The sequence below is a fragment of the Mobula hypostoma genome, chromosome 30 (genome assembly GCF_963921235.1).
Source record: "Mobula hypostoma chromosome 30, sMobHyp1.1, whole genome shotgun sequence".
Taxonomy (NCBI): domain Eukaryota; kingdom Metazoa; phylum Chordata; class Chondrichthyes; order Myliobatiformes; family Myliobatidae; genus Mobula; species Mobula hypostoma.
The window spans coordinates 11,586,307-11,599,693 of NC_086126.1; the positions used below are offsets into that span (position 1 = coordinate 11,586,307).

The following is a 13,387-nucleotide window of genomic DNA, read 5'->3' on the forward strand; positions in this document are numbered from 1 at the left end:
TCCTGAGTTTGGTCAACGATGGCCCTCTGACATTTCCGCAGTCCCACTCCCACAATGCCACGCTCCTGCAAGCTCTTCATGTTTCTGTGTTACAGAACCGTCAAGAACGACAGCACAGGATCCTTTCCTTCCACCTGTTCCCAGACCACAGCCCCTCACACCCCTCCTATCCACGTACTTAAGCTAATTTCTTATCCAATCTTGTGTTGGGCACGTGGCCGAGTGGTTAAGGCGTTCGTCTAGTGATCTGAAGGTCACTAGTTCGAGCCTCAGCTGTGGCAGCGTGTTTGTGTCCTTGAGCAAGGCACTTAATCACACATTGCTCTAGTGTCTGTGTGAGGAGTGGCGCCCCACACAGACTTCCAATCTGTGCCTTGTAAGGCATGGAAATGCCCGACGCAGGTCTCTCATGGTCTGAGTCAATGTTCCCTCCCTCCTAATTTCTCTTAAGTGTTGGAATCGGACCCGTATCCAGCCCTTGCGCTGGTAGCTTGTTCCACACGCAGTCTGAGTGAAGAGGTTCCCCCTCAGGTTTCCCATAAATATCTCCCTCTCCTCCCCCCCCCCATCTCTCATTCCATCCGCCATCCCCGTCACCGGACACTGCACCCCCTCACCCTGTCGAAAGCCCCGACCACTATTCCCACTGAGACTGAGGCACACCACCCACCCATCCCCGTCACTGGACACCGCGGACCCCCGGCCCTCCCGTTGACCTACCTCCTCCAACGGCCCCCTCGCTGGTGAGGGCGGCCGCCCAGCTGGCCGGGCTGACCGAGTGTCCCCAGGAGCTGCCGACGGACTCCAGCCGCTGGGCGAGGCGCTCTCGACCTCTCGGCTCGCCCTCCCGCGCCTCCAGGTCCGACTTGGAGGCGGTCAGGGCGCGGGCGCTGCCGGACTGCTGCTCAACAGCCCCTCCTCCTCCTCCTCCCCCCGCCCCGCCGAGGTTCGCCCCGGAGGTGCGGGCCAGCGGCGAGGGCATAGGGGTGGGCTCACGCTCCGGGCGCCGGCTCCTGCGGCGGGCGGCGGTGCCAGCGGTGGGTGGGGAGCAAGAAGGGGAGGTGGCGCTGGAGGAGCTGGACGAGCTGCTGTAGCGGGGTTGGGAGCGCAGGCTGGAGGCGTCGCTGGGCTCACTCGAGTCCTCGTCCTCCGAGGAGCCCCCGGCGAAAGAGCGGGGCGGGGGGCCGCGCTCAAACACCCCGACCCTGCCCCTCCTCCTCCTGCCGCTGGGCTTCTTCCCGGCCGGGCCCCGCCGCCTCACGAGCCGCAGGTCCTTGGGCCTCACTGACTGCTCGGCGTCCTGCAGGGGGAGTGACGGGGACAGCCTGCCCTCCAGCCAGGTGGTGAGAGGGTCCAGTGTCCCAGGGAAGGGCAAGGCGGCGATGGTGGTCTCTCCGGGATCGGGCGTGGGGGCCAGCTCGCTGTCAGACAGGTCAGTGTCACTTCCCACCTTCCCGGCCAGGACCCGGGGCGCACCGGCCTCTCCCCCGCCAGCCCCCTCGGGCCCGGGCGCCGCCGGGGAGGGGCTCTCCAGGCGAGTGGAGCCGGTCTTCTCGCTGCGGTAGCTGCCGCTGACGGTGCCGGGCGACTCCCGGCCGGCGGCGCTGAGGCAGCTGTCGGTGGAGCCCGCCGCCTTGGCGGGGCTCTGGGTCTCCGGGCCGCCCTCTCCTGTCTCGTCGTCCTCGCCCCCGAGCCGCCGCTGCAGCAGAGGGCCCAGCAGGGCCTCGCACAGGCTCTGGGGCTCGCCGGGGCGCCAGCCCCCCAGCTGGTCGAGCAGTCCAAAGGGCAGAGTGGGGAGGCCGCACGGCTGGGTGGCCGGCCGCTGGGGGGGGCCGGCCGGCGCTGGGGTCAGAGGTGGCGGGGGCGACGGGGCAGGCTCCAGTCCGGCGCGGAAAGGCAGCACCGTCTGGGTGGGTAGTGGCGGCAGCCTTTTGGCCACAGGGCACGTGTCCAGCTGGCAGGCCTCGGGCAGCATCAGGCACTCCTTGGTCGTCTGCGCGTCTGAAACGACAAGGAAACCAAGAGAAGAGTTCGACAGTCTCCCGATCAGGTTATTTTCATTTACACCGACCGGCCGTTTCTTGATATCCCAAGGAATTGGCCTGGAAGTCGTACAACTTCAGGGTTCTGAGGCTCTGCGGCCCTGTGGACAAGCCAATTCCATGCCAGTGTTGCCGGCTGTCTCGCTGCAGGAGAAATTGAACATTGCAAACAGCCGATCGGCTGCCGGAGGCCTCTGTTACTCAGATCTCTCTTTCTCTCGATGGTGGGGGAGAGTTTGTCGCTGATTTTTGAATCTGAGAACTCGGTATAAAAGTGACATTAAAGTTAAAGTTTGTCCCAAGCCTTGTGGCCCATCAGGCTGGTGTTTATGCCGGTTTCTGTGGCGTGAAGCGACTGAGAGTACGAGACTCCCCCCCCCCACCCCCCCAGATAAGATGCCAGTCTGTCGCGAGGTTAACCCCCAGCATTTGCCGGTACCCATTCTCAGCTGGGTGGACTGTGGAGCAGTGTGTGGTTAAGTGCCTTGCTCAAGGACACAACACGCTGGCCTTGGCCGAGACTTGAACTCACGACCTTCGGATCGCTCGTCCAACGCCCTAACCACTTGGCCACGTGCCGCACATAGAAGTGACGTGGCAGACTTTTAACATCGCAATCAGCCAATTGTTTTATTTTGCTGCTCTCCCCTCTCTCTGTGGGAAGGGTGGCAACCTCTCTGTCTCCAGGTTTCGGACATCCGCAGACACTTTTGTGTCTTTTGGGCTCCCAATCTAAGGGGGAACTTGCTGGCATTGGACAGTGTCCAGAGGAGGTGTACTAGAATCCTCCCAGGAATGAAAGGGTTAACATACGAGGGGAATTTGACGGCTCTGGGTATGTACTCACTTGCAATGAGAGGGGATCTCACTAAAACCTATCAAATACTGGAAAGCCTAGAGAGAGTGGATGTGGAGAGGATGTTTCCCATAGTGGGGAGTCTAGGCACGGTCTCTGAGTACAAGGACAGAGATGAGGTAGAATTTCTTTACCCAGAGGGTGGGTAACCTGTGGAATTCATTGCCACAGGCGGCTGTGGAAGCCAAGACATTGGGAATTTTTAAGCGGAGGTTGACACGTTCTTGATTTAAGGCAAAGGTATTGAGAGGGAAAATAAAACCAGCCACACACATCAAAGTTACTGGTGAACGCAGCAGGCCAGGCAGCATCTCCAGGAAGAGGTACAGTCGGCGTTTCAGGCCGAGACCCTTCGTCAGGACTAACTGAAGGAAGAGTGAGTAAGGGATTTGAAAGTTGGAGGGGGAGGGGGAGATCCAAAATGATAGGAGAAGACAGGAGGGGGAGGGATGGAGCCAAGAGCTGGACAGGTGATAGGCAAAGGGGATATGAGAGGATCATGGAACAGGAGGTCCAGGGAGAAAGACAAGGGGGAGGGGGGAAAAAACCCAGAGGATGGGCAAGGGGTATAGTCAGAGGGACAGAGGGAGAAAAAGGAGAGAGAGAGAAAGAATGTGTGTATATAAATAAATAACGGATGGGGTATGAGGGGGAGATGGGGCATTGGCGGAAGTTAGAGAAGTCAATGTTCATGCCATCAGGTTGGAGGCTACCCAGACGGAATATAAGGTGTTGTTCCTCCAACCTGAGTGTGGCTTCATCTTTACAGTAGAGGAGGCCGTGGATAGACATGTCAGAATGGGAATGGGATGTGGAATTAAAATGTGTGGCCACTGGGAGATCCTGCTTTCTCTGGCGGACAGAGCGTAGGTGTTCAGCAAAACGGTCTCCCAGTCTGCGTCGGGTCTCGCCAATATATAAAAGGCCACATCGGGAGCACCGGATGCAGTATATCACCCCAGCCGACTCACAGGTGAAGTGACTGGCTGGGGCCCTGAATGGTGGTAAGGGAGGAAGTATAAATGCGGGGCAAGACTGATGGGCCGAGCTGAATGTTCTAATTCTGCTCCAGTGTGTTACGTCCAGTAGGGGAGACTCGAGACGCAAGTTCACTTATCACGTGTACATTGAACCAGTTAATGAAGTGTGCCATTTGCACTCACAGCCCACACACCCGAGGGTGCACTGGGGGGGGGGGCAGCCCGCAAGTGTTGCCCAACATCCCGCACCCACAATGCTCGGCAGAGCAACACAAAGCACAACAAGCAGCGGAAACAGCAGCAAAAACAAGCCCCCGCCCCTCCCTCCCACCCAAATACAACGTCATTCAACCCAGGACGGACCCCGCCCCCCCCCCCCCACAATGGCCAACACAGCCGGAGCAAACCCGGTCGGCAACGGGCAAGCGGCGGGGCTGGCTCACCTGCCGCGTCCACCGCGTTCAGCTTCAGTAACTCCCTGTCGGCCGAAGTGACAATGACGTTTTTGCTGCCCTGTTCGCGGACCAGATCTCTGATACCTGTTGGAAACGCGGCAAACGGGAGTCGGTGAGCAGGGAAGAGCAGAGTCAAGGACAGACGTAAAACAAGCCCCAGCGGAGCCTGCCCCAAGCACACAGGGGGGTACCTGAGTGGCGACGGCAGAGAACTGAATGAAGCCTACTGTCAAGCAATGAAGTTTACCTCAACACGGCTAAGACATCAGGGTTCCTCTCGCGCTAACACTGGACAACAAATTTTTCCCAAAAGCATTGCTTCCTCAGAAATTCTTTTTTTTTAAATTCATGATAGACCGCTTGAAGCTGAACACAAATATAATTTCAGACCACTTGTATCACGTAGGAATTTGGAGAAACAAGAAATTAACTTTTATTGGACGTAATGCGTTTAATTGCATGGTGACGCTGACACTTTGCAATAGTTCAACTAAGCTAAAAATGTTTTGTTGATGATTTTCATTTGTAGTCAGTGTCTGAGGCTTTTCACTCAAGTGTCCAACAATAATCAGCCAGCACTGAATTTGACTACAACATCCTGGTGAAACCTCTCACCATGCTCGTCACTGACAGTGCCAAGTTTGGCAGGGAGAAAGTCTAAATTGGAAGGCAGAAAATGAATCTTTAGTGACATGTTGCATTTCACAGTTTTGTATTCTTATCAACCAGTTTGATGCTCTGTAGTTGCCACGAAAAATTTTAACAACATCCTTGAATGCCTTCCATGCGATTTTCTCCGGTCCCTCTAGAAGCTCTTTGAATTGCCTGTCATTGATGACCTGTGTGATTTGTGGACCATCAAAAATGCCTTCCTTAATCTTGGCATCAATTATTCTGACTTGAATAATGAACTGAAATAACAAATATAGATTATTTTTTTAAAAAAAGGTGTGCGATAGGGAGATTTCATGGTAATTTTGATCATCAGCAGCCCAAGATCCATAAGATACAACCAAAAGTATTCAGGAAGCAAAATCTTTGTTGTCCAGTGGGACCCATAAAATGCATCTGGGTTCATTGCAAGGTGCTTACAAGAAATGGACCTGGGTCAGATATTCCACACTATCTTAGATAGACCTTTTGGTCTATTATTGACTCCATGCTGACCCATTTATACCAGTCCTATATTAATCCCATTTTTTAATGTTTTCTCCATATTCTCATCAGTACCCCCCAACACCAGATTCTCCCACTGACCAATAACCCACCAACCCACACACAATTCATTTCCATTACTTCTCCGTTCACTACCCTCTACCCATTGCCAATGCTGCAAATCTGTTGCCACAAAACAAAGTCCACGATGCATGCCAGTCATAATAAACCTCATTGTTTCGCTCCTGTGAAATACATGTTAATTCTACAGTGGCCACCTCCTATACCTGATAAAGTGGACATTCAGGGCACATTCATGGTCTTCTGCTGCTGTAGTCCATCCACTTCAAGCTTCAACACGTTTTGGGTTCAGAGACGCTCCTCTGCATATGTGGTTATTTGAGTTACTGTCGCCTTCCTGTCAGCTTGAACCAGTCTGGCCGTTCTCCTCTGACCTCTCTCGTTAACAAGGCGTTTTCACCCACAGAACTGCCACTCTCTGGATGTTTTTTTTTCCACACCATTCTCTGTAAACTCTAGACACTTGTGTGTGAAAATCCCAGGAGATCAACAGTTTCTAAGATACTCATCCCACCCCATCTGGCACCAACAATCATTCCACTGTCAAAGTCACTCAGATCACATTTCTTCCCCATTCAGAATCACAACTGAACCTCTTGACCACGCCTGCATGCTCGTATACACTGCGTGGTGCCACCCCACACTCAGCTAGGAGCTGGTCTCTCCTGCCAGTGCTGCCCTCCCGTGTTCAAGCAGTGCAATGACAGGCCGGATCGGCTTGCATCTGCACACTGCCAGGAGACTGTACCATCAATTGTGGGACATGTCCCTCAGGGTCTTGGACCATGTGTTTTTTTCTGCAAGACTATTTATTTTTGGCTTGCCACTTTGACAGTGCCGTGTATCTTCGCACCTTGGCCCCAGAGGAACTCTGTTTCCTTCGGCTGTGTCTATGTACGATAATTACACTTGATTCGAGTTTGATTGAATTGCTGCCACATGATTGGCTGATTAGATAAAATGCAGGTGATCAAGTGGCACTGCGTGTATCACGATGCCTACGAGAGGCAATAAGGTTGAGGCATTGGTTGCCTGTCCCCTTGGAAAGACTGCAACCTGGCAGCGGTTGGTGGCCCCATGCTGGGACAAAACCCTCAACTAGTCATATATTTAAGTAAAGATAGCTATAATTCATTAGGAGTTTAAGAAGATTTGGCATGTCACCGAAGACTCCAGAGACTACAGATGTACCATTCTGACTGGTTGCATCACCGTCTGGTGTGGAGGGGCCACTACACAGGGTCGGAAGAAGCCGCAGGGGGGTGTAAATTCAGCCAGCTCCACCATGGGCGCTACCTTCCCCACCTTCGAGGACATGCTTAAAAGGCGGCATCCATCATTAGGGACCTCCATCACCCAGGACATGCCCTCTGAGGAGGGGGAAGAGGGGAGGAGAAGATGGCGGCGCGACGCAGCGCGCGCGGCTGCTCCGAAATGATATCGTATTTGTTAAATGGGGGCCGTGCACAATCCTGATTTGATGGAGACGGATGTGAGAAGCACGGAGGAACATCTGGAGAAACTTCTGGAATGCCTGCTTCGCTGCCATTGCTACTGTGCAATCCAGAATCTCCGGAGGGGAAGGACCCAAATTCTCGGCTTTGCCTATTCTCTGTTGCCGGGGCCGGGGTCGAAGTGCTCGGCGTCGGAGGCTTGAAGTTTTCAGATGGACTCAAGAGTCGGCTGTGGTCGGGTGCTTCCAGGGTGCTGCATCGGCAAGTTTGCGGCGCTGGAAGCTCATGGCAGGAAGCGAGTTTCTCTTCCTTCCACCAACTGCGTGAGATGATGGGAGTTTCGAGAGACTTTTTTTTACCGTGCCCATGGTCTGTTCTTTATCAAGTTACGGTATTGCTTTGCAATGTTGTAACTATATGTTATAATTATGTGGTTTTTGTCAGTTTTTTTAGTCTTGGTTTGTCTTGTGTTTCTGTGATATCATTCTGGAGGAACATTGTATCATTTCTTAATGCATACATTACTAAATGACAATAAACGAGGACTGAGTGTCCTCATAATCTAATCTAATCTTCTTATTGCTACCTTCAAGGAAGAGGCACACACTTAATCACTCCGGAAAAGCTTCTCCCTCTCCACCATCTAATTGCTATACAGACAACGAACCCACTCATGAACAATACCTCACTATTTTTAGCTTTCTTTTTGCACTACAGATATTTATCATCGTGCTGCAAAACAACAAATTTCTCAACATACGTCAGTGATATTAATGATGAATCAGATTCCGATTCTGACAATCAGAAAACCACTGTCCCTTGTGGAGGACCAGGTTCAGCCAGCCCCAGGACCCCTTTAGTGACTCGAATGAAGGTACGGCCTACCTTTAGAAGCACCATGGTCCTCCAGGTGGGTCAGCAGTTCCTAGGATGAAAGAAGGGAAGTTTTTTTTAAAAAATTAAACCCAAACAGTCAGTTTGATTTTTTTTCTGGTTGTGTTTCAGGTCTTGGGGGTCATCTCCCCCAATAACATTTCAGTTGTCACTTGTCAGCCCGCATTCTCTGCATTTGGAATTCTGTCCTATGCAACTGTGTCCCAGACGCCAATATGGGCAGCACGGTAACATAGGGGTTAGCGAAATCTATCACAGCACCAGCGACAAGACCATAAGACGTAGGAGCAGAATTAGACCACTGGGCTCATCGAGTCTGCTCTGCCATTCAATCCTTTTTTTCCCCCTCCTCAGCCCCACTCCCCAGCCTTCTCCCCATAAACTTTGATACCATGTCCAATCAAGAACCAATCATGCTCTGCCTTAAATACACCCAATGACCTGGCCTCCAGTTGCCATGGTAACAAATCCCACAAATTCACCACCCTCGGCTGAATAAATTGCTCCACATCTGTTTTTAAATGGACTCTCCTCTATCCTGAGGCTGTGCCCTCTTGTCCTAGACTCTCCCATCATGGGAAACATCTTTTCCACATCTACCCTCTCTGGGCCTTTCAACATTCAAAAGGTTTCAATGAGATCTCCCCCCCCCCCCATCCTTCTAAATTCCAGTGAGTACAGACCCAGAGATATCAAACATTCTTCGTATGATAAACCTTTCATTTCTGGAACCTTCCTTGTGAACCTCCTCTGAACCCTCTCCAATGCCAGCACATCTTTCCTTAGATGAGGAGCCCAAAACACAACACTAAAGGTGAGGCCTCACCAGTGCCTTATAAAGTCTCAGCATCACATCCCCCCTCTTGTATTCTAGACCTCTTGAAATGAATGCTAACATGGCATTTGCCTTCCTCACCACCGACTCGACCTGCAAGTTAACCTTTAGGGTGTTCTGCACAAGGACTCCCAACCCTTTGCATCTCAGATTTTTGGATTTTCTCCCCGTTTAGAAAATATGCGTACATTTGCTTCTAATACCAAAGTGCATGACCATGCATTTTCCAACACTGCATTTCATTTGCCACTTTCTTGTCCATTCTCCTAATCTGCCTAAGTCCTTCTGCATCCTACTAATTTCCTTAACATTACCTGCCCCTTCTTCATATCATCTGCAAACTTGGTAACAAAGCCATCTATTCCATCAGCTAAATCCTTCACATACAGCACAAAAAGAAAGAATTGGTCCCAACACCGACCCCTGTGGAACACCACTAGTCACTGGCAGTCAACCAGAAAAGGATCCTTTTATTCCCACTCGCTGCCTCCTACCAATCAGCCAATGCTCTAACCATGCCAGTAACTTTCCTGTAATGCTATGGGCTCTTAACTTGGTAAACAGCCTCATGTGTGGCACCTTGCCAAAGGCCTTCTAAAAGTCCAAATATACCACATCCACTGCATCTCCTTTATCTACCCTACTTGTAATCTGCTCAAAGAATTCCAACAGGTTCGTCAAGCAGAATTTTCCCTGAAGGAAACCATGCTGACTTGGTTCTATTTTGTCCTGTGTCACCAAGCACTCCACCTTAACAATCGATTCCAACATCCTCCCAGGTCAGGCTAACTGGTCCATAATTTCCTTTCTGCTGCCTTCCTTCTTTCTTAAAGAGTGAAGTGACATTTGCAATTTTCCAGTCCTCTGGCACCTTGCCAAAGCCCAATGATTTTTGAAATATCATTACTAATGTCTCTACAATCTCTCCTGCCACCTCTCTCAGAACTGTAGGGTGCAGTTGATCTCATCCAACTGACTAATGTACCCTTGGGTCTTTCAGCTTACTGAGCACCTTCTCCCTTGTCATAGTAACCACACTCACCTCTCTTCCCTCACACCCTCCAACATTTGGCACACTATTAGTGTCTTCCACACTGAAGACTGATGCAAAATACTCATTTAGTTCATTTGCCATCTCCTTGACCCCAATTATTATTTCTCTGGCCTCGTTTTCTAGCGGTCCTATATCCACTCCAATCTCTCTTATTTTTTGTTTTAAACATACCTGAAAAACCTTTTCCTATCAAATTTCATATTGTTTGCTAGCTCGCTTTCATATTTCATCTTTTCCCTCCTAATGATTCTTCTAGCTGCTCCCTGTAGGCTTTTAAATGCTTCCAAAAACTCTGCCTTCCCAATAATTTTTGCTTTGTTGCGTGCCCTCTCTTTTGCTTTTACATTAGCTTTGACTCCCCTTGTCAGCCACGGTTGAACTATTTTGCCTTTTGAGTATTTGTGTTTTTGGAATACATCTATCCTGCGCCTTCCTCATTTTTCCTAGAAACTCACGCCATTGCTGCTCTGCTGTCATCCCTGCCAGCATCTCCTTCCAATTTACTTTGCCCAACTCCTCTCTCACACCACCGTAATTTCCTTAACTCCACTGAAATACAGACTTCACTTTCTCTCTATCAAATCTCAAGTTCAACTCAATCATATTGATATCACTGCCTCCTAAGGGTTCTTTTACCTTAAGCTCCCTAATCACCTCTGGTTCATTACGTAACCCCCAATCCAGTATAGGTGGTTCAATGAAAACTGCTCTAAAAGCCATCTCATAGGCATTCAACAAACTCACTCTCTCGAGATCATTTCCAACTTAATTTTCCCAATCGACCTGCATACTGAAATCTCCCATGACTATTATAGCATTGCTCTTTTGACACGTCTTTTCTATTTCCTGTTGTAATTTGTGGTCCACATCCCAGCTACTGTTGGGAGGCCTGTATGTAACTGCCATCAGGGTCCCTTAGCTCTTGCGGGTTTCTTTACTCAACCCACAAGGATTCAACATCTTCCGATCCTACATCACATCTTTCTAACAACTTGATCCATTCTTTACCAGTAGAGCCATGCCACCCCCTCTGCCTCCCTTCCTATCCCTCCGATACAACGAGTAACCTTGGACATTCAGCTCCCAACTACAACCATCCTCCAGTCATGATTCAGTGATGACCACGACATCATACCTGGCAATCTATAATAGTGCAACAAGATCATCCACCTTAATTCTTATACTCCGTGCAATGAGATACAACATTTTGATACTGTATTTGCTACACTTTTCAATTCTACATCCCTAATGCACTGATACTCACCCTGCTGCCTGCAATTATGTCCTGTCATCTAACTGCCCTTCCTGACAGTCTGACTGCACACTATCTTTGCTTTTTCACCATCCGTCCTATCTTGGGTCCCTTCAGTCCTGCCAAATCAGTTTAAACCCTCCCCAACAGCTCTGACAAACCTGCCCATGAGAATATTGGCTCCCCTTGGGTTCAGGCTCAACTTTTGAACAGGTCATGCCTCCCGCCGAAGAGATCCAATGATCCAAGCACCTGAAGCCCTGCCCCCTGCACCAGCTTCTCAACCACGCATTTATCTGCCAAATCATCCTGTTTCCACCCTCACTGGCGTGTGGCACAGGCAGCACTCCTGAAATTACTACCCTGAAGGTCCTGCTTCTCAGTTTTCTGCCTAGCTCTCTAAATTCTCTTTTCAGGACCTCTTTGCTTTTCCTTCCTGTGTCATTGGAACCAATATGTACCAAAACATCTGGCTGCTCTCTCCCCACCCTTCTCCAAAATGTTGTAGACGTGATCTGAGACATCCCTGACCCTGGAACCTGGGAGGCAACATACCATTGGTCACATCCACAGAACCTCCTATCTGTTCCTCTGACTATCGAGTCCCCCATCACTAGAGCTGCCCTCTTCTCCCTCTTTCCCTTCTGCACCACAGACCCACACTCAGGGCCAATAACCCGATCTCAGTGACATTCCCTTGGGAAGTCATCCCCACAACAGTATCCAAAACGGCACACTTATTATTGAGGGGAATGGCCACAGGGGTGCTCTGTGCTAACTGCCCATTCACATTTCCATGTCTCCTGACAGTCACCCAGCTTCTCGGCCCCCCCCCCACCACAGCTTCGGGGTGACGACTTCCCTGTAACTCTGGTCGATCATCTCCTCACTCTCCCGTACAAGCCGAAGGTCATCCAGCTGCTGCACCGGCTCCCTAACACAGTCTTCAAGGAGCTGGAAAGTTTCAGCAAATCATCATAGTTTCCATAACTACCCTACCTGTTTCCCTTATCTTACACAATTCAATATCCTCCTCCTCAGTGAATACTAAGGTGGTGGATAACTGTTTGTCAGATTGGAGGCTGGTGACTAGTGGTGTGCCTCAGGGATCTGTACTGGGTCCAATGTTGTTTGTCATATTCATTAATGGTCTGGATGATGGGGTGGTAAATTGGATGAGTGGGTATGCAGATGATACTAAGATAGGTGGCATTGTGGATAATGAAGTAGGTTTTCAAAGCTTGCACAGAGATTTAGGCCAGTTAGAAGAGTGGGCTGAAAGATGGCAGATGGAATTTAATGCTGATAAATGTGAGGTGCTACATTTTGGTAGGACTAATCAAAATAGGACATACATGGTAAATGGTAGGGCATTGAAGAATGTAGTAGAACAGAGGGATCTAGGAATAATGGTGCATAGTTCCCTGAAGATGGAATCTCATGTGGATAGGGCGGTGAAGAAAGCTTTTGGTATGCTGGCCTTTATAAATCAGAGCATTGAATATAGGAGTTGGGGTGTAATGTTGAAATTGTACAAGGCATTGGTAAGGCCAAATTTGGAGCATTGTGTACAGTTTTGGTAACCGAATTATAAGAAAGATGTCAACAAAATAACCGAGTTATAGGAAAGACGTCAACAAAATTGAGAGAGTACAGAGAAGGTTTACTATAATGTTACCTGGGTTTCATCAACTAAGTTACAGAGAAAGGTTGAACAAGTTAGGTCTTTATTCGTTGGAACGTAGAAGGTTGAGGGGGGACTTGATAGAGGTGTTTAAAATTATGAGGGGGATTGATAGAGTTAATGTGGATAGGCGTTTTCCATTGAGCGTGGGGGAGATTCAAACAAGAGGACATGGGTTGAGAGTAAAAGGGCAAAAGTTTAGGGGTAACATGAAGGGGAATTTCTTTACTCAAGAGTGGTAGCTGTGTGGAACGAGCTTCCAGCAGAAGTGGTTGAGGCAGGTTCGATGTTGTCATTTAAAGTTAAATTGGATAGATATATGGACAGGAAAGGAATGGAGGGTTATGGGCTGAGTGCAGGTCGGTCGGACTAGGTGAGAGTAAGAGTTCAGCACGGACTCGAAGGGCCGAGATGGCCTGTTTCCGTGCTGTAGTTGTTATATGGTTGTATAAGCTGCAGCCGGACGCACTTCACGCAGACGCAGTTCCCTGGATGAGGATTTAATTCCCGCCGCTGCCTGCAAGGGGTCTGTACGTTCTTCCCGTGGCCATGTGGGTTTCCTCCAGGTGCTCTGGTTTCCTCCCACAGTCCAAAGGCGTACCGGTTAGGGCGAGCGTGCTTGCTTATTTAGAGATACAGCATGGA

The 13,387-nt window shown here is 50.0% G+C and overlaps 1 protein-coding gene across 1 annotated transcript in view; it reads right to left on the reverse strand.

Annotated features, from left to right (window-relative positions):
- LOC134339725 (pecanex-like protein 3) overlaps positions 1 to 13,387 on the reverse strand; it is a 116,775-nt gene that overhangs the window by 87,179 nt on the left and 16,209 nt on the right. The window contains exons 4-6 of the mRNA XM_063036449.1: positions 7,909 to 7,948; positions 4,322 to 4,417; positions 721 to 2,001 (exon numbers count right to left, since the gene is read on the reverse strand). Of these exons, the coding sequence (XP_062892519.1) occupies positions 721 to 2,001; positions 4,322 to 4,417; positions 7,909 to 7,948 (1,417 nt within the window). The remainder of the gene's footprint in view (positions 1 to 720; positions 2,002 to 4,321; positions 4,418 to 7,908; positions 7,949 to 13,387) is intronic.